Source organism: Pseudopodoces humilis, chromosome 3, assembly GCF_049639895.1.
Source record: "Pseudopodoces humilis isolate 2021_Gansu_Grassland_sample_001 chromosome 3, ASM4963989v1, whole genome shotgun sequence".
In the NCBI taxonomy this organism is placed as follows: domain Eukaryota; kingdom Metazoa; phylum Chordata; class Aves; order Passeriformes; family Paridae; genus Pseudopodoces; species Pseudopodoces humilis.
Window position 1 is genome coordinate 16,932,124 of NC_142202.1, and position 20,870 is coordinate 16,952,993.

At 40.1% G+C, this 20,870-nt stretch overlaps 3 protein-coding genes across 7 annotated transcripts in view; 2 read left to right on the plus strand and 1 right to left on the minus strand.

Moving 5' to 3' along the window:
* The window catches only part of WDR26 (WD repeat domain 26), a 31,907-nt gene extending 22,949 nt beyond the window's left edge, over positions 1–8,958 (plus strand). For 2 of the 3 annotated variants that reach the window (XM_014252884.2, XM_014252885.2), the window contains exons 13-14: positions 2,495–2,680; positions 4,030–8,958. In XM_014252884.2, the coding sequence (XP_014108359.2) occupies positions 2,495–2,680; positions 4,030–4,055 (212 nt within the window). In that variant the 3' untranslated portion in view covers positions 4,056–8,958. Of the gene's footprint in view, positions 1–2,494; positions 2,681–3,441; positions 3,973–4,029 lie in introns of those variants that run through there. The other variant, XM_088052595.1, reaches the window with a different exon arrangement.
* Positions 8,959–12,997: 4,039 nt separating this feature from the next.
* Positions 12,998–20,207, minus strand: CNIH4 (cornichon family member 4). Its single transcript, XM_005523299.3, has 5 exons — positions 20,099–20,207; positions 18,764–18,832; positions 17,902–18,014; positions 13,785–13,925; positions 12,998–13,196 (listed from the first exon to the last, which is right to left on the minus strand). The coding sequence occupies exons 1-5, from the start codon at positions 20,165–20,167 to the stop codon at positions 13,169–13,171; spliced, it is 420 nt and encodes a 139-aa protein (XP_005523356.1). The 5' UTR covers positions 20,168–20,207; the 3' UTR covers positions 12,998–13,168.
* Positions 20,208–20,241: 34 nt separating this feature from the next.
* The window catches only part of NVL (nuclear VCP like), a 37,965-nt gene continuing 37,336 nt past the window's right edge, over positions 20,242–20,870 (plus strand). For 2 of the 3 annotated variants that reach the window (XM_014252851.2, XM_014252853.2), the window contains exon 1: positions 20,242–20,346. In XM_014252851.2, coding sequence (XP_014108326.2) covers positions 20,290–20,346 — 57 coding nt within the window. In that variant the 5' untranslated portion in view covers positions 20,242–20,289. The remainder of the gene's footprint in view (positions 20,347–20,870) is intronic. The other variant, XM_088052330.1, reaches the window with a different exon arrangement.

Below are 20,870 nucleotides of genomic sequence, written 5' to 3' on the forward strand. Positions count from 1 at the left end.
AGAAAGAATCTTCTGAGAGGATGGCAGAGGTAGAACATATTACTGACTCTTTTGTGTTCCTCCTCTAAAGCAAAAGCATCTGCACAGTTTTAATTAGAAGTGGGTGGGGTGTTCTTGAGGACTTTTATTTTTGTAGTATGATATTTAGACTTCTGGTTTGAATAAAATGTACTTCTGGGGAATAATAGCTTCATTTGCTTGTTGAAGATACAGGTGTGGTGAGGTTATTTTAATTTCAGTAGAATCATTTTAATTACAGACAGAGTAGCCTCAAATTAGGCAGTTGTTGACGTAGTCTGGTAGAGTTTCTTGGTGATTAAAAGCTTTGTGGTACATTCTTATTCAGCTGTCTGTGGCAAGAGTAGAAATTTATTAAAAGCTTATGTGTTGAATTGTTTCAGTTCTGTCACTGGTGTAGTGCCATCACCTGCCGTGGAGGTCACTGAAAATTCAAGCTTATGCAGGACTAAGAATTACACTTGTAATATGTAAACAAATTATTGTGAGTACTGTGTAACTCACAGTTCTTGGGAAACAAGATTGGCCAAGGCATTTCCTACTATCTGTTTTTGAGAACCACAAAACATGTCTAAAATAAAACCAAGTTTTACCCTCTGACTCTACCCAGTGGAATATGACTGAAGGACAGCACCTCCAGCCCTCCAGTCCAGTGTGAACCTCATTTCATGGCTGGACAGGCTTCTTGGTTTGAGACCTGAGTGCCAGAAAATTCAGGATTTGTTTAGCCATAACTATGTGCATGTGTAGGTGTAGATACTGTAGTGCACCAGTCTTTTTTTTCACCCCAGTTTATTGGCTTTCTATTGTCCTCATTGTTTAAAAACCACTGTAGTTGAAACTGATGGTTCCTTCGATTTGAACTGTCTGAAGCTGTTGCCTTTTTGCAAATGTGGCTACTGAAACTATTTTTAAAATACAAGCAAACAATATTAATAGGTCACATTCTCATAGCTGGCTTTAAAAAGTAGTTGATCACATTGTCATAACTTCATTGTCAAAACATCTTGTCAGCTGGGTAGGGGTTTTCCTGACAATTGCATCCATAAGAAGAAAATAGAGGTGTCTGTCTCAGAGGGGAATTGTCTGCTGCCTTAATGTAGCTATCTTGTTTTTTCCAAACCAAAGTACTGCTTTGTCTTTAGGCTTTGGTTATCTGGCAGAGCAGAGGCGCGTGTGTGTAGTGTGTGAATTGTGTTGTTTGGTGAATAGCATGGATGCGTGGTCCCCTTGAAATCCTAAGTGGAATGGAAGTACGGCCAGAACATTTGCATCAGCACAAGCACATGTGAAGGTGGTACCCTCACACAAGCTGGCTCAGCACAAGACAAGGGAGTTACCACATGGGAAAAAACCATGAGGCTTTTCTAGCAGGGAGGTCAGAGAGCAAGTTTGTTTTATACGGGACTGGGAGGAGGAATAGAGGAAGATTGGTTTGTTTACTGAGCCTTCAGAGTGACATCTAGGTGAAAGCCTTTCAGATGGATCAAAATACTTTCATTTGATTGCTTAAAATTAGGCTTTTGTGTAATACTAGCAATACATACTTGTCCAGTTTATGTAGCTCCGTTTGGAATATTCCACAGTCATTCCTAGACAGGTGAAACCACAGACTTGTTACAGGCTGCTGGTCTACAGCTGGGACAACCCTCCACCTCTTCTTCCCACTCCCCAGTTATTCTTAAATATGGCTGGTTATAAAGGATGACTCTTCTCTAAATGTTGCAGTAGAGTGTCTAACCATTTCCCTATTCTATTTCTAGCATGTTGCTAGAAGTAATTAAAAGCTTCCCAGCACAAAATAGGATGTGTAGGGTTTATTTGCATCTACTTTAATATGTACAAATTGATATCTTTAAATACCACACAATAACTGGTTGTCAAAGACAGTAATAGCTCACAATTTGAGCCATTAAGCTTTGCTCTCCCTTGTTTGCTCTGTTTGCAGTTTCACTGGAGTGTTACAGGTTTTTAGTATTAAGATGTTTTTCATAAACTACAGAGCTGTGATCTTATCTGGTACTCATCAACAAGAGGTGGTTATAATTATTCTTAGTATTCATGACTTTATAGTATATTTACTAATTTGCAAATACAATTATTTGAGGGGGGGAAAATCTGCAAGTTTTCCTTTAGAATAAGATTATAACTCCGTACCTGTAATTAAAGAGTGGTTTAATTTCTCTTTTTTGCCTTGTATTGTCTTATTTGCATGGCAGTCAAATGTTTCTCTTCAAACACCAAGTGTAGTAGACTTGCAGGTGTTAAAAAAGAACGTGTCTCTTAATGGAAGAGCTTTGCCTGCGTTCTTTTGATCACTTTTAAAAGAAAAATTTTGTCAGCGCTGTTCCACACTTGAGACTCGGGTTTTTGACGTGGGCTTTAATGAGAGCTGGTGTGAAAGTGCTGTTGGCTCCAGAGGTGGGTGTGTGCAGAGCAGTACTGCTCACGCTGCTTTTCCATGTGCTTGGTTCAGATCACAAGGTGTACATCTGGCACAAGCGCAGCGAGCTGCCCATCGCGGAGCTGACGGGGCACACGCGCACGGTGAACTGCGTGAGCTGGAACCCGCAGATCCCAGCCATGATGGCCAGCGCCTCCGATGATGGCACTGTTAGGATATGGGGACCAGCACCTTTCGTAGACAACCAGGATATTGAAGGTAAAAAAAATGCAATACTGAAAAATTAGTCACTGCTTTGTTTTGTTTTTTTCTAGTGTATGACTGTTGGTTTTTATCTGAGTTACTCATTTTGTAGAATAAAAAAGGCAAAACTGTGGTGTCACTAAGACCTTAGGGTTATATTAACTTATTTATGCAGACTCCATAAAAACCTTGCTTTCAATGCTTAGGTTTAGTAATGTACAATGTTATTAAAATTTAAACAGTGCATTCTAACCACACTGCAGATTGAGTAATAGTATTGGAATGGTTACAAAAAGAATTTCCAAGGTCTAGAGAGAGTGTAAAGAAAATCTGTACAAAATTGAATCTTTACTAACCATCAGTAACCATATGTGTGCAGGGGGGAGAGAGACAATGCTCATTTTTTTGCTGCCAAAATGCACTCAGGTGTTCCCATCCCTTCTTGCCTTCTCCAGGATTGTTAAGGAGATGACTGCTGGGGAGTTGTTGTACACTTTATATGCTTCTGTCATTAAGTATTCAACCTTGCAGTAAGAATTTACAGGAGACACTAAAATGATACATAGTATGTCCTATTGCCACATGACCTCATGGATGTGGCTTCAAGGGGAGCCTGGACAAAGTAATCAAAGAGAAATCCATGAAGTGCTGGTAGATAAGTAAACACCTCTAGTTCAGAATGTCCCTTAGGTAGAAACGCCTGAAAGGTAGAAGGATATTAGGAGGAAGAATTACCTCCTCTCGCTGCTCCAGTGCTTTGATACATCTGCTTCTAGTCTTGGACTAGGTGGACCAGCCTGGCTAATCTGTAGCACGTGGAATGCACCCATAAGGAGTCAGAGCCTGTCCTCCAGCTGGTTTTACTCATGGCTTTGTTGTTTGGTTTTCTCCAGTGAGCTACTTGCTCACTCTTTCTTAGTTCCTCCAGAAAATGAACCAGTAAGTGCCATCAAAACCAACCAACCTCAAATGGATTTCTCACAGCAGTGTTTTCGCAAGAGATGAAGGTGCATGGAATAATACCTAACCACTTAGGAATCCTAAATGGGGTGACAAGACAGCTCTGTAATTAGCACACTCCCCATTAAGTTGTATGTAAATGCGTGTTACATCTTTTTGGACCAGATGCTTTTTGAGTACCCACACCTAACATGCTGAAATAATATCTAGATTGTTATGAATAATTTTATCTAAAATAAGTAATTTGAAGCATGGAATTTAGCTACAATATAAGATCCATTAACTAGTGCATGTTCAGTTAAAATTTATGTAAATACACTGTATTCATTATGATAGAAATATGAACTGTTGCTAAGATCTTCAAGCTGTGATTTCTTTTTCTCTGTGTTTTTGTTTTTGCTCAGAGGAATGCAGTAGCATGGATAGTTGATGGCGAATTTGGAGCAGACGACTTCAGTTTAACTTAATTAGTCGTATTTTAAATGGCTTGGGATTTGGTGCAAACAAACATGATTGATAGCTGGACAGACATGCTCGTCATGAAAAAGAACCATTTCTGAAGCCCGGTTGGGGCCAAACATTTACCACCTTTGCTTCATAGTAACCAGTTGAGATGAAGCACGTCTTTAGAACTTTGTTGGACACCGTGTTGAAATTACCCCCCCATCGGTTGTGAAGAACTGTGCTACATTCAGGCTAACCATTGAACTCAGTATATATATTTTTCCCTCCTGCCTTTTTGTCTGGCAGGCTACTGTTCTTGTTGCTCTTCTGTGTAATGAAGTTTAAATGCTTGTTTGGAACACTTTATTTAACAGTTTAGAAGGCTTGATAGAAAGAGTGCTTTAGTCTGAAGAGTATACATTGGATAGGAAAGTATTTCCTTCTCTTGTTTCTCAAGTCTCTCTCCGCCTTACTTAGCTTGAGATCTTTGCAGCTTGGTTCATGGATTCTAGCCTTGCCCGTTGCGCAGTATATCTATCAATTGAGAGGATAAACCAATGAACTATGTCAAAAGCACTCTCAGTATCACATTTGACAAAAAGTTTTGTACTTTTCACATAGCTCGTTGCCCTGCAAAGGGGTTAACAGCACAATTTTTTAAAAATAAATTATTTATAGGATTAAAATGACTTCATTTGTATACATTTGGAATTAAAACAATGCAAGAAGTGTTGTGAAACACGGTATCACTGATGCTTTTCTGGAGTGTCCTGAGACCCAATCAAAAGCAGTGGCTGGAAGGAGATTTATGTAGGCAGTAAAGCTTATTTCAGATGGAGGAATTCCCTGTCCATCTTAACAGATAAACTGTATTAGTTAGAAAAAAAAAAGCATTCAGACTGCACCACCAGTCTCAGAGTTGAAACAAAAAGAGGTCTTTTTGGTTTTTTTCATTACATAAATATATGCAACAATGCTGGTGTAAAAAGTAGATTACACTTTGAGGGAAGAATGTGTTGAAAGAGTCCTTTCTTCACAAAGTCTTATACTTTGTATAAGTAATTTACGTACAAATCATAATTAAACACTTGTATTATGATGGAAATTTTTTCTTTATTTGATAAACAAGGGTGGACAGATTTTGTTGTTGAGAATATACTTTTAAGTTTGCAGATTTAAATGCCTCTCCCAGACCTTGTTGCAAGCTGGTGCCATGAACATCTTGACACATCTAGGAGTAGTTCCACTAATGTCCCGTGTTAAGAAAAAACAAAGACTTTTATAATTTAAATATTTATTTTTTTGACATAAACAGATTGCCTGGCATCTCTGTGCTTCTGCACTACACACAAATCCATTATGAGATGGCACTGGATTCCCTTTTGCCACCTTGGGTGGAAAGGTAGTGTTGGTACTGCTGCAAAGTAAAGAAGGAGCAGGGAAGGTCATGCCACCAGGAGTCACTTGAGCAGAAGTGTGGACTTCATCCTTTCATGAGATAATGATTTAGAGTCCTTATTAGTTATGTGTGGAAGAAGGGTGGGGGAAGGTTTGCTGGAGTTCCTGGGAAGAGAGGTATAGCCACTTTGATGAATGGGAGTGTGGTGTTTCCCAGAAAAACAAAGGTTAGCAGGTTAGATTTTTTTCTTCTTTTCGATTCCAGCCATCCGGTGGTGTGTGTTTGTCTTGCCTTGCGTGCAGACTTTAAGCATGAGCTAGGATTCTGGTACTGTGGTTGAGACCAGCCCCGAATCTGACATATGAGTCTTCTAACACCTCCAAAACCAGGTAGGAACTTAATGTTCAGCCTTAAAATTAAGGTGAATTCTTTGACAGCAATTACTGCTTCACAGCACTGAGAATACATGTGTAAACTTAAGATTATACATCCATTCCTTCTTCCTTTAATCACTTCTGGAGGAAGCTTTTTCTTTCCCTTCTTAGTTCAGACAGTGTAAGATGAGTCAGGCCTGGCCTTAATGTTGCAGGAAAACACAAGTTCCCATGGTCAAATTTGAGTAAGCTAAACCTTGGGGTTTTAGGAAATTAATTCCTAAATTGTAATCAGTAAATTGTAAAAGTGTTTTACATGTTCAAAACATGATATAATTCATAAGCAATGCCAGCATGTGAACCTTTGGAAGTTACTCTAGTATCGTTTTACTCTGGAGCTTAAGTTTTCAAGCCAAACATTATTTAGGAAGAGTAAGGAAAATAATGGTTTTGATGTCTCATACAATTGTCTGTCACTATGTACTCATGGAAATAAAGTGGGAGCTTTAGGCAGGTGGTGAAGTTTGGATCAAATCTCAAGTGTAGACTTAGTCTCATATGCACTTCAGGCATTTCTAATGTGGAGGCCATGACTAACCAGAGTGAGACTCCTTCCCTGGTACAGCTGGGGGGGTGCGTGGGCTGATGCCTGCTATCCACGGCAATGCAATTAGGAATTTAAACCTAACATAGGACCGCTGCCAAAACACTGCCCCTCTCTGCTGGACTTGGTTTGTCCCTCTGAAGGACACTTGAGATATTCAGAAGCTGAGTTAGGGAGAAGCAGGTGTGGGATCTCTCTCCCTTAGTGTCCTGGTGCAGCCATGCCATGTAAAGGCAAGCTCCAAGCAGGTGGCACTGCTTCCAGTGTCTCAGTGACAGCCTGTTTGCATCTCGTGGGCCATGAGCAGGCAGGACAGAAAGGTGAGATTAATCTTCATTTTGCCACACTACTCAGTCCCACAGCAGCTGCCATTAGAGATGTAGCAATGAGAACCGTCCCAACCTGGAGATGAAAGAGCAACCTAAACTATTTCCAACACATTGGATATTCATATGTGGATTGAAAAGTACCAATACTTTTTGTGCACAGACAATAAAATGAGACTGGGGTGGGGTGGGGGGGGAAAGCCCAAATCAGTTTGCTCATTTGCAGCATGTTGATTTCCATGTGCTTAAAAATGTTTATAGGCTGGAGTGTAAGGCTGGAACAAGTACACACCCACAATAAATAACTGTATTTCCAGTCAGCAGGCCCATGGTTTTAGAAAAAAATACTGTGTGTACTCGTTTTCTAACTTTCTCTGGTCACCTGTTGGCTTCAAATATTCACAGTAGCCCCAGGTTATTATCAAGGCAGATCTCAAAAAAAAATGCTGAAGCATTTTATTATCTGAATGTTCTTTAGCTGTTCAGGTAAGTAATTTTCAAGGCACAATGGAACACAAAAGGGAAAATGGTAGCTCTGTTCATGTTTTGGAGGGGAGGGAAGTGGGGGGAATGACACCTTTGTTTTTAAATTCCCTCTGTCTTTTCTAAAGTTCTCCAACTTTAAAGTTAACTTCTCTTTATGATTGGAGCAAAGATGCAAGCTAGAAATCTGCCCAGATCTTGCCAGTTACTTCTCAACTTGGCTTCAACCAGGTAATGTTTAATAAAAACTCTTGTCTACTGTTGGGAGTTGGTGTCTAGTTGTGTATTTTTACACTGCTAAATGATACTCCCACCCAAAATCCGTTGTAAAGGCTTCCTTACCAGGAGGCCAGGACTCATACAATTAGCTGTAGCTCAAGGGGATATGTTGTAGATCCAAATGGGGAGGGAGGTAGAGAAAAAAGAATTGACATAAGAAACAGGATTTACTGACCAACAAACAAACTACTGTAACTCAAGGGGGAGGAGGAAAAATGCACTTTCAATAGTTTGTCCATATTTTTAGCTACAAAATACACTTGTATCTATTTCTTTTTGAGACGACTATTACAAGGAACACCCATCCCATAAATGGTCTCCTTTTGCCTTCCTCCTGTCTTTTCCACATTGGCTTGAGTCTATTTTCAGCTGCCATACTTGATTTCTAAAAACTGCTACTTTTAACGATGTCTAGAAAGCAAAATCATTAACTATGACACTTTTTTTAAACAGGGTGGACTTAATTGAAGTGTGCAGTGTTGAAACTACTGCTGCAGTAGCTGCCTCTAGTTGAAATAAACTGTAGCCAAGTTTTCTGTCTATTCATCCAGATAATCTGGATTCAGTAAAACATCTGTGAGAGTGTTCCTCCCATCTGGTATGAGTGTGTGCGTGCATGTGTTCCATGAACAGACAGAGAACCAAATGTTCTAGGTACTTGTCATGTTTTATTGCATACTTTTAAGTAGTGTGTATGTGAAGTGTCCTTTGACCAGAAGGTTTTGGTTAATATCAGTATATTTTTATAAATTTGAAATTCATTGTGCCCCATCTTTTTTCATAAACATTTTTCATTCTTAGGGTATATGTGCTAGATTTGAAACTTAACATTTTTAGGCACAGATGGAAAAAGTTATTGGCTCCTTGAAAACATATGGGACAAAATGGATCCTCAAAGCATGTATGTACTTACAAACCAAGCTGTAGAGATCAAGAAAAGAACTTTATTGTTGATCTCAAGATTTCTAAATTGTCAAGATTTATATGGAGTTGTGGTGGAACTAGTTAACACTTAGAGCTTTTGGTATGTAATGACTATTTGCTATGGACTGATATTAAATGTTTCAAAGGATTGCGTTCTTAAACTTTCTGGATTTTTGTTACTCTCCTCAGATATTATTAAGTAGTTAAAAATTTCTTTGCTATATTACATTAAAAACATAAGAACTTTGGGTCTCGTATTTATTTTCACTTGTTTTACTAATTATTTACAGAACACCGTTTTAACTTTTTTATTTTATAAATGTGTAGTATTTTAAACATATCTTTAAAAATTGTTCAATTGGAACTACATTAACTTCTGATTTGTTTTTATTAGGATTTTTAAAAAAAAAAAATACACTTTTTCCATGTTGGTGCACAGCACTTAAGAGAAATGTTTGTATTCCCTTTCTTTCAATTCAATAAACAATAAATAACTGGAATGAATAGTTCTTAGTTTCCCTAACTTCACTTACATGACTGACTTGGATGTTAATTTCTTGATCATTAATTATAGATTTCTTCCATAGTATTTCACATCCTAGCTAGGAAAATTAATTTGTGGCAGTGTAGCTGCAGCAGAGCCACTCAGTGCTGTGTTGAGGCTCTCCAGGCTCTGCTGTCTGGCTCTAATCCACCTCACCCTTGTGTTTGTGCTGTACTTCAGTGCTCGACTTGCCCGTGTCCCAGGCTCTGCTTATCTCACTTGCTCAACATCTGCTCCCTTGAGGCTCTGTGAAATCAATCATTCCTTATTGCTGCAGCTTGCTTAAATACCAGACTCTGGTTGCTGTAGGTGATCTGTGAGTTTTATGGGGTATTTTTGATACTTCATAGTAAGAAGGTGCTCCTAAAGTACTTGGATCTCCTGCCTTCATGTTCCCTCTAACTTGACCCCATGTTCTTATCCCTCCTCTCTGTGCCTTAAAGCAGACCCTCATCTTTGTCCTGTATTTTTATTCAGCTTTATATATTTTTATAGCTTATGTTGTGTTAAAAAGTTGTACCTGAATTTCCACTCCCTGTAGCTTTTCCAAACTCAAACCTTTTGCTGATGTGCATTCAATTTTTGAATTCTTTTAACTTACATATTGATTAGAAGAAATCTTCACTCCCTCTAGCAGCACCTTTGCATGAACTTTGGTCTCTCCCTTACAGTTTAGACAGTATATAGATAATTATGGCTTAAATGCAGCTGCCAAGAGAAAGGATGTGCTGTACACCTCTGCATGTCCTCCTTTGTGCTACTTCCCTTAGTTGCTGGTATTTGTAGGAGGGTTCTTGGGTTGCAGACCCATTTCAGCCATAAATTACTCACACAGCAGATGAAGGAAGTTACAAACGAGCCCAGCCAAAAAAGCTGTGCTTCATCTGCCATCCTCTCTGCCTTTAATGGGTCAGAAGAGTGCAAGAGAAACAGGTTATCTGTATTCTGTGGGCCTGGGACTTTTCACATTTGTAAGATTTGAGTCCTGTGGGTTTGGGTTGTTTTTTTTCCTAATGTGTTTTTTGGTTTTTGTTTGTTTTTTAAAATCATTCAGATTATTTCAAAGAAATTCCATAAGGCACCTGAGAGTAGGTATGCATTTCTTAATTAGCTTAAATCCAGTCTCTGCCTGAGAAGAGCCCTTCCTTATACCTTGTCCTGTGCTGTGCTGCCCAGTCACTTCCCTGTGTGTCTTGTATGTGCCAAGGCTGTCACCTCATCCCAGAAGGATGGCAGTGCCAGTTGTGTCCTCATTTTTAAAGATCTGTAAAGCTCTGAAGGGTAACCACTGAGGCTTGTATGCCTGTTTCTGCCAAAGCTGAGCTGGTGGCTGTACTGATAACTGCATGGTGGTTCATAATATATAGACCAAATTTTCCTACTGCTACTTCCACTGTCCATCATACCCTAAACTTAAAGGCATAAATGGTCTTTTGGCACTTGTATGAAATACTAGAGAGCTTCTTGTGAGAAGAAAGAATTAGAATAAAGCTCTAACACTCCTGAACAGATAAAGATTTGCATTTTTGGGCTTATCAGGGTTTCTGGCTGATTGTTAACCTGCATGTAAAATTGTTCGTAGGACTACTGGTCAGATCACCAATTTACCATGTTCCATAATACAAAACCATTTTAGAAAACCAAGCCAGTCATTTACTAGATTGAGGAGGCAAGTATATTCTTTAAAAAACAGGCTCAATAACCAACATTCTGTAACTAAAGATTAATTAGAGGGAAAAATGCAGTTCTACACACTTTTACTAACCCCCAAATTCTTAACTGTTGTGTAATCTCTGAAAACTGATGCAGGATGATCATCTTTGCAAGCTGGCCAGGCTGTAGACTGTGGGTGAGGAAAAGGGCTCAGTAACATCAGTTAAATTGGAATCCATGTGGGATTTTGATTTATTTTTACTGATTAGGAGTTTTCTGTCAATCATAGCTAATGGCTCCTCACAAAGTTATACATGGATATCTCAAGTCCAAAGGGAAATAAGTGAGTAAGTGAAGTGAGTGAGTAAGAAGGAATCTGTATTTGACCTCACAGCAACTTACAGTGAAATTATTTTTTTTAAAAATCAGTCACAAGTTTCTAATTCTCTTGAATTCTGTGTGATAAGCTTGGGTTTAAATTACCGTTTTCTGTGGGAAAATAGAGGGTTTTTTTTATTTTTACCATCATTAACGTTTCTGTGCTCTGTGGGTCTCCCAGGAGTGACATAACTGCAGCACCCCTATTTCTAGCTAATTAATCATGTTTTTAGCTATTACACATCTATTTTTTTCTGTAGCTGACAATGACCTCTGAAGATATCTGTTGAAGCAGGCACTAACCTCATACAGTAAAGAAGGCTTCAACGTTACCCGTGTAATTATTTAGCAGAATTGTAGTCTCTGAAACCTGCTGCTGAGGTTTTTGCAATTCTTATTATCTGTTGTTGGATATAAATGAACTGGGAACTTATTCATCATGTTTTTAGAACAGGATATCAAGCTGCTAGTTTAGGTACTGGTCTTAAAATTAAATGAGGTTAATGCTCATGTTTCTCAGTGTGAAACAAGTTTACTGAAATGTATTGACTGTCAGCAGTACCTTAAGGACCTAACTTGGGTCTTTTCTTCTAATGCCCAAAATATTTGTAGTAGGTTTTTTTTTCCATATACAAATAAGATCATTTAATTGCCTACCATAATCTGCTAAAAAGTTACTGACTTTGTACTCTCTTGAAGTTTCATTTGCTTTCCTTTCTCCAGACCTACCTTCTCCCTGGGTTTTGGCTTTATAGGACAGTACTTTTTATAGTTTGATGTTCTGCTGTCAGGTAGTCAGTGGCATCCAGCTGGGGTAGCTGTTTCCTTAGTTATTTTTTTAATGAACACTATTTTCAGCAGTTTTTCATCTTTAACACAGCTGAACTCAGAGACCATGCGTCAAAACTTTAAAGCCAGACTTCTCCTAGAACAAACACTGAACACAAAGTATCTACAGCAATAAAGCATCAGTGTTGCATTTTCATGGTTAGCCCTGAAAACAATTGTTAACGCCACCTGTACACTAAAACCCAAATATTTAAGAAGAAAAAGTTCATAAATTTTTGGATGTAATTACAGAAGTGTATTTTTAAAGTGTTTTAATTGATGTTTGTTCCAAGAGACCTTTTTGCAAGCACATATAAAAAACTTAAAGACAGTTATTGGACAGTGAGAGTACAAACTCAGGTTTATACACTTATTACCGATGCAAGAGCTGCACAGAAAGAACTTGCTGGTATCACTGAAGCAGTCACATCAGAATTGGAGTAAGTGGGATTATGGGTTACCAGACCTTTTCCCTGAGCTAGACAACCTCTTGTTTCACCCTACTGCCTATGCCAACAGCAGGTTCAGGGAATAGCAACTGCAGATAGTCTTCTGCTCTGTAACCAACTCCACCCCAGTGCAATATGATCTTTATCTGGATGTCCATGATGTACTTCAATGACAAAACAGGAGTTGAATGGAAAAAGCAAGTATGAATCATGTTTCTTGTTTATCTGCACTCTTACACACAAGTGTCATGTCCACCAAAGGGATCTTAATCCATCCAAATGCAAGGCTTCATATACAGTGCTGCAGGGGCGTGGGGAAAGGGAGGAAAATGTAACTTGTATTCCATTGATTTTTGTCTGGAAAGAATACCAACACAAAGATGCAAGCTGTGTTTGTGTTCCACTTTGAAATCTGTTCCAAGTGTTCCTTCAGATTAGGTTCTGATAGGACAGCTTGGCAGCCAGTCTCATCCTGACATCTCTCAGCAAGAATCAGGTATCATTGCTGCACTTAAATGTGTTCTGGAACTACTGTCATTACCAGCTCATGCTGGTGAAACAAGTTTCCCTGATTACCATTTAATTCTTACGAGGTCACTTCTGTAAGCAAGGATTTCATCTTATAGAAACAGCAGCTCCAGCAGTTTGGCTTGTAAAGGAACAAAAACAACTGCTACACAGATCCAATGTCTTTTGAAAATACTTTATGTTAAAAATACAGAAAAATATTTCTTGTTCAAAGAGGAAAAATATACTGCATGACGACACTGATCTAGGTGTGTTCGGGAGGTGTCTGTGGCTCCACCAGTCACTGGAGTGATGACCCAATTTGGCAGTTAATGGTTCTCTTTCGACTTCTCAATCATTTATCAAAGCCAGAATCATACTGTGACAAAACAGAAAACATGATACCAGTGGATTACTGAAGCTTGTGCAAGCAGGAGCAGCTCTCACTGTCACAGGAGAGCTGCACTAAAAGAACCTGAAATAGAAAGTCAAGGGATCCCTGCTGTGTGCTTTGCTTAGGAAGACAAGGCTGCAGAAGCAATAGTGCCACAGAGAACAGCAGCTCTGCCACCTTGGAATAAGTGGCCTTATCATAGAACAGATCTATTTGTAATTCAGCCAGATCAACTTCATTTTTTAAAAACAGAACTTGTAAAATAAACTTGGTCCTCAAGAGTATTTCCTTTCTAAACAGGCCATTTACTGTAGGTGCTGAAAGCTTGTAACTCTTCACATTGTACTTGTGGTTTTGAGATTAAGGAATAGCCTGAGTTTCCAAACTGTGTTTGATCAGAATGAATAATGGCATATAAAGAGTCCAGAGAGAGCTGTCAAAATATATTACTGAGGCTTAGCAGGATGCAAAATGCTAAGACATGAATACCAGCAATTTCACAGTGGAATAGAGGAGATAAAAATAGCTGGCAGAAAATCCCTTTGTTTCTTGGGAGCAATTTTTGAAACTAACCTGTAAAGGTACATGAAGAAACAGAGCAGATGAAAGCCCAGCTTAATCATGGCTTCTTTCATGTGTGATTTCAGTTGTCCTCGGTTATGGATCTCTGTGGGATCAAATACTCCCATGTTTCCACTTGGCACCATAATGTACCTGAAAGTTAAGGAATAAAAAAAGCAAAAACTAACAACAAACCCTGAAAATGTAATCACTGAAACACTAGGGAGTGTCAGGGCAAGAGGCAGGGGAAAGCTTGCCAAGAAGGGACTTTCATCTGAAGAGCCGTTTCACAATTCAAGGTAAGGGCGTTCTGGATATTGCAGCTATCTACAACCCACAAATAATAAGAGAACAAGAAGTACTAAAAGCATCAGCCCAACTTCCCATGTATAAATGAGATTCCAGGTAATAGCCAATTCCAGTTAATTTTAATTGCTGTTCACAGTTAGTTGCTGTCATGGGGAAAACGCCCACCCACAGTGTAAAGATACATTAGATGAAAGGGACTGGAAAGAACCCAATTTAACTAAGAATCAATACTTTGTGTAGCAAAAAAACCTCACAGAAATTCACAAACTCCAGTGGTTCACAATGAGATGGCATAAGCCAAGGCAAAGGATCTGTGCCGTTACTCCTGCCCTTGTCACAGCCATCCTGGGACACCTCAGCACAGACACTGAGGCCGACAGGATGAGTCAGGCAGAACTGAAGATGTCAAGTTCTGCTGTCTGAACCCACATGAGAACAAAAGTTGAGTGAAGCCAAGTGGAACATAAACCAAAGAAGCATAAAACCAGCAAACCACATGTTGATGTCCTGTGACAATTAAGCCAGCAGCATGTTCTCTTGTCGAAGAATTTCTTGAGGGAGCACATGAAGTTCTCACTCTAGCTGAGCTCAGGCTAGAATATCACTTCCCTAAGCTACTACACAGGCTCTACCTTCCTGGAATCAGACTCTTTCTATGCAAAAATTTATCTCTGTCTTAAAGCTGGAGCAGAAACACGGTCTCAGAACAGAACACTTGGTCAGTTTTCTTAATTTACTCCATTGGCACCACTTGTAGTCCAAAAGGCACTTCCCCACATCTTATAACATTTATTTCCATAACAGGAGGGGAAGGAAAGGGAACAAGCAACAGGGAGATTTTCTAGCAACAGGACATTGGTAAAGAAAAAGTTCACCCCACAGTAATTGCCTGTCACAGAGGCACTGGAAAGCACTGCAGTGTATTTGACTAATACCAAAGACAGTTGTGTCCCATTAAAAACAGCTCATGTTAAATAATTCCAGTTTGAAATTCTCTCCTAAATTTGAAGTTTTGAATGGTTGTTCTGTTTTTAGTGTTGTAACACAAATTATTGTCCATTTCCTGTGAATGTAACACATTTTATTGGAATAATGTTTCCTGCACCAATTTATCCTAGAAACAGAATGCGTAATTTTCTTACATGTCTGGGATATGAGTGCCATAAAGACAGCATACATTAATTTTGCTTTTTTCAAAAATGGTGACACTTAAATGATGCAACTTAATTGCGTAAGCTGAGGCATTTCTTCCAAGAGGCCCACAAGGCAGGACAGCCTATATTCTATATCTGAGGAGCTGAGCCATGGATACAATGCTGCTGGATGCTGACAAACCCAGCTCAAGCCAGCTGTCATCCTCCACACAGCAAAAAAACTTCTGCAGCAAACAAGTGAACTGTCAGCTATAATAAATATACACATTAGTGCCTCCAGGATTTCAATTCAGTGGAAGCTGCTACCACAGCAACAGGACACTTCCCTCTAGATTTCCCAATTTTTAAAGGGATGTAGAAGTTCTGACCAGAATTTTCAGTGAATCGTAAAGATTTAAATTTTTTTTAGTTTTTTTTTTTACTCTTTCAGTTTTATCTTCTTACAGGCATGGCAAGAATCTCATGATTTGGACCTGTTCCTTAAGGAGATCTATATAAAAAAGAAGGAAAAAAAAGCTGAATGCTTCCTTTTTTTTAAAGTTTTAAAACAAGGAGAATGTAAGACAGAACTGTCTCACTGGGGACACTAAAAAATTAATCAGAAAAAGATTAAGTACCATGTGAGTGTGCAAAACAATAAGGGCCAGCAGGATGTTAAAATAAACATACTGCAAATTTTGAAGTCTCTCTTGATACTGTTTTTGACTAATTTATCCTTTCCAGGATTTGTTTCTGATACCCTTCCTGCACAAACCCTCTCTTCTCTCACTAAAATCCTTGAGAGAATTACTAAATTAAGCCAGTATTACCTGTAGCTGCTATGTAGTCAATTGGATTAAGGAGGTTTTAAAGTGAAGTGAATAAGGGGAATCCTACCTTTTCCTCTATCACTTACAGTGCAAAGCAGGGACGTCTTCAATCTCAACTGAATTATTTTGCTTCTGTATTTCTGACATAAATTTCCCCTCTTTTACTTTGAACCCATTACTCCTTGTGCTATCAATACAGTTCCTAATGAGCTGAAAATGCTAAACCCCACACTTGCTTTTTCAAGCCTCCAACTCCTTCACTAGAGATGGGATAGTCCAGGCTATTAATGTGGGATAAACTCCTCAATCCACAGAAATAAGGGAGGATTAGTGATACAGGCCTAATATTATGACTTATTGCCTACACTGCACATCTAAAATTAAGAAAACAATCCTGGATTTTAGGATATTCAGAATATTTATGCTATGTAGGACATATATAAAATGAGAGCTGTAAATACAAAAGAGTAATCAAAGCTTACTGCCTAATGTGTAAAAATAGAAATAACGCCACTTTTAAAACTCCCTCTGACCAGTTTTAGAAGGGAAAGCAAGTGGCTACGCTAAAAACTAACTTAAGTACACAAAATGAGCAAAGTGTTCAGCACAAGAAATTTTGACAGCTTCAAAGAAAACGTGTTGTCTGTGGTGTCTCAGCCTTGCCTAAATGAAACATCAAATCCTAAGCTTGCCAGCAGAACCCAAACCAAATATTGGTCACTATAGGTACATAGGAAGGGGCAAACAAAACCAGGCAAAACCATGCCCTATGTGTGTGTATTTAGGCAACATTTATTTATTAAGCATAAAGTTATACTGTCTCATGTTTCTCCAGCTTAGAAACACTTGGAAGGCTTTGCTGGCAGTTCTGTAGAAAATAAGGGTGATATTTATCCATATTTAAATAGCACAGCTATTTTGCCCAAGAACAATCAGGTTATCAGTACAGAAATCTTCAAATTTGTTTTAATAAGAACTGTGAAACTTCTTGTTTAATTCTACCAGGAACTCAACCCATCCCTGCAAACAGCCCTGGCAGGTTCAGGCAAACAAGAATTACAGCCAGCTTTCCATACCTGTACATGTGACATTTGGGCTTTTGGGTTCCCTCAGTATAGTGACTGGAGATAATTGCTGACAAATCCACATCCAGTCTCCATCAGCTAAACACCAGGGAAGGGTCAATTCTCCACACACCAAATGATATCAGATAAAAAGAACATGGTTTAAACTGACAGTCCCAGTGTTGCTACATGGAAAGCCCCACTGGTAGCTAAACTATCTGCAAGGCTGGCAGCCCAGTCTAAAAGGAGCAGTAACACTGACAGCTGTCCTAGGGAGAAAAGGCTGCAAACCTTCCCAAATCCAAACCTGCAGGGTGAGTGGCCAAAACCAGCGCAGATGAGTGGAAGGCACAAGTCAGTAAATGAAGGAGGGTGCCACCACAGCCCAATGGTTTTACAACAATCAGCCATGCCAACCTAAGCACTTTTATGCTGATATCACTATCAAGAACAACATGAAAACATTATTAACTCTGTTTTCAGTGCTATTTCATAATCCAAATTATTCTGCTATCATTTCCTATGAATTTGGGAAAGACCCATAAATGGAGATTCCTGGGCACCAAAGAAGGCCAAGAAAGCAAGTGAAGGCCAAAACTTTCGTGTCCTTTACACTGCTTGGTTTCTTGTCATTTTAATGAGAAGAAGTTATGTCAGTTTGATTAATGAAGGCTATTTGCAGCTCACACACCTGAAACATCTCACCATGACGTATTATTCATCTTTGTACTACACTTAAAGCTAAACTAGTAACAGTGCTAAGAAGAAACCCCACAGTCCCTTGAGCACTTACCTATAAATATTCCATGTGGCCACTGGCAGGTTAAGGAGGAAGATGAACCAGTGCAATGAAATAAGCATTAATACCGTGACAACTGCATGGCCAATCACCTCAGGCACCACCCACTGCAAAAGAGGGAAAGAGGAAAGAATTACACGCACAAATGTAAATTCCTTTATGGAAAAGACATCTAACCACGTAAAATCTGAAAAACTGACATCAGAGGCATGTGGTTCCATCACAGTGTGGACAAAATATGCATTATATATTATGAATACCTTCAGGCAGATTCTGCACAAGTAAGCATTGAGATACTGCAACAGGGGTGCTTTTTCCAAACATTTCTAGAGAGCAGCACAGTCTGAACACTACTACACAAGCATTCACGAAAGAGAACTGAGAAAGTATACAGAGCTCATCTGAAATCACTGCAGAGAACAGTGGGTTTAGGAATTCAGATAATTAAAACCTGCACGAACAGCCCCAGGCTTGGAACAGATAAGAAAGCTGATCAATTAAAAAACTGGTATCGTTAAACTGGGTCAGCCCCCGGCAATTACATGTTCTTGGCTTGACAGGATCCTGTACCATTCTCTCTCACATTAAGAAAAAATACATATAAATCAAAGTGAACACACACATGGAAAGGCCACATTGATTTAATGCTGAGTTTCAAGCAGATTCATTTTAAATGGTACTTTTGTGATAGAATTTGCTGAAAGATGGACATCCAAAAAAAGACAAGCAGGCTAAAATAAGGGATACATGCCAATCGCGGCTTCTCAGATACCCACCACACCCCAGTTATCTGCAATTCTCAGATGAAGGATGTGGTTTTCTAAAACCACAGCAAATGCAAAGAAGAACAATTTACTTTATTTAGCTTGGAGCAGCACGATCTAGCATTGATGTAGTCACATTCCAGATCTGATAGTGTGATTATCTGAAGTTTGGGATAAGGAAACACTGTATGGTAATTCAGAATACACAAAGCTTTAATTTTAGTCAATAAACTGGGGAGAACCCTCTGCTCTCAGCCTTCACTGCCTAGCTCTACGTTGCTCTATCAAAGGCATATTTCAATTAGTTACAACTCACTCCTATTTTAGATAGAAGGCATGGCTATATTTTATCATCAGGCCAAGTAATTTTATTATAAATTCCCAAGGGCAACTGTTGCACAAGTGCTAAAGTTCAGTTCAGCCCTTAAAACACACAAGGGAGGCAAACTCAGTACTTTGAGTATCAAAATGGTTACTACAACCCTTGAAACCAAAATTTAATTGGCAGGAAAAATTAATGCACTTTCAAACTCCACAAAATTGTGCAGTTTTAAGCAGCAAATCGACTTTTTTTTTTTTTTCAACATTTAAAACAACATTGAATTAATACTTTTCTATGAAATAATAGAGTAACATCATTCCTGAATGAACTTTCATACTGAAATATGAATATTCCAGACAGAAAAGTCCTCTCAAAAAAGGCTTAGGATGCACGTGTGAACCTCGCCATTCTGTCTTCTGTAGAGCTCATGGTTCTTTTCTCCAAGGAAATGAACGCTATGAGATCTTTCTCCTATTCCTAAAAGATGGGTAAAGGCTGTTCACTTTTCATCAAACAACTTATCCTTCTAGGACGAATTTTTTTCGAGTGCTTTTGCTAGAAGAACTGGGTAGACCCTGAAAAATCCCATCAGGATTGAAAGAATGTGAAAGCCAGCTCTCTTTTACTGAGAAAAGTAAAGAAAAGAAGTCAAAGCTGCGCCTTTACACTGCAACAACGCCAGCCAGCAAACACTGCGGACCAGCCTCTAACAAAAGAACGTGGAAATCCCGATTGCCGAGGAACTCGGAGCGCCACAGCTACGAGCACACACCTAACACAGAGCACGGCTTCCTCGCAATGAGAACACTGCTGGCCGCACTTTTTAGGCCCGAGTAGCTCCCGAGCACCACTGGCTCCTTGTGCCGCGCCCGTGTCTCCTCAGCCGCGGCCGCGTCGCCCGTGGGGCCGCAGCTCCGCGGGGCGGGCGCGCCCCGGGCGCCGAACGCGCGCCGCCGCCGCAGCCCCCGGGCCCCGCGGCCATGGCCCAGCACAGCAGCCCCCCCGCCCTCAGACCACCGGCCCCGCCGGCGCCTCAGCGGGCCCGGTCCGCCCCGGTGCCCCTCCCTGCCCACGCCGCGCCCCCCACGCCGGAGGAGCAGGATACGAAGTAGACGGAGAGGAAGATGAGGGCGCAGCAGTCGATCAGCGAGAAGATGAAGACCACCGACTCCATCCCGCCGCCGCGCCCGCCGCGCTCGGGCCCTCCCGGCCGCCGTAGGCACCGCCCCGCCCGGGCGGGCCCGCGCAGCGCGGCACGCTGGGAAATGGAGTTCCCTCTCAGGCGGGGTGGCGGCCATGCGGTGCCGGCCCGGCCGCGTCTCCGATCCCCGGCTGAAGCAGCGCATCAAGCAGGTACCACCCGCCCGCCGGGGCACCCTCGGCACCCTCGGCGCCCCCGGTACCACCGGCACCACCGCCAGCTGGCGGGGGATCGTGTATCCCCCTCTGGCTGAGGGGCCTTGAGCATCCGGCCCGCTCAGTAGCAGGAGAGGACCAAACCCCGGCCCCTGCCTCTGAGGGCTTTAGAAAAGCCTTAAAAAGGCTTTAGAAAAGTCTATTTGTTTATTTAATTTAATTTTCTCTATTTTTTTTTCTGTCATTCTTCTGTCCTCTTTAGTAGTCCTAGTCTTGAGGCTGGCTTCACATGTAAAATGAATTGGGCAAAATAAATATACTCGAAATATTCATATATATATAGGTATATACGTGTATGTATATACATACAGACGGTGTGTATTTCTGTGTGTATATATATGCAGATATATGTATATATACAGGTATGTGTGTGTAAATATATGTGTATAAATGCGCATGTACATGTATGTATTTGGACCTTAGCAGGACCTTCTTCACAGAAAGGGTGACTAAACATTGGA

Bases quoted from the DNA above. Each gene is read 5' to 3' on its own strand.
- CNIH4 (XM_005523299.3), bottom strand. From the start codon at position 20,167: ATGGAGTCGGTGGTCTTCATCTTCTCGCTGATCGACTGCTGCGCCCTC. The intron at 18,015-18,763 runs GTAAATTGTTCT...CCTCTTTTGCAG, and splicing joins GCTGCTCCAAGCTAAATAAA to TGGGTGGTGCCTGAGGTGAT. The intron at 13,197-13,784 runs GTTAGTTTCAAA...GTTTTGTCACAG, and splicing joins TTCTTCATGTACCTTTACAG to TATGATTCTGGCTTTGATAA.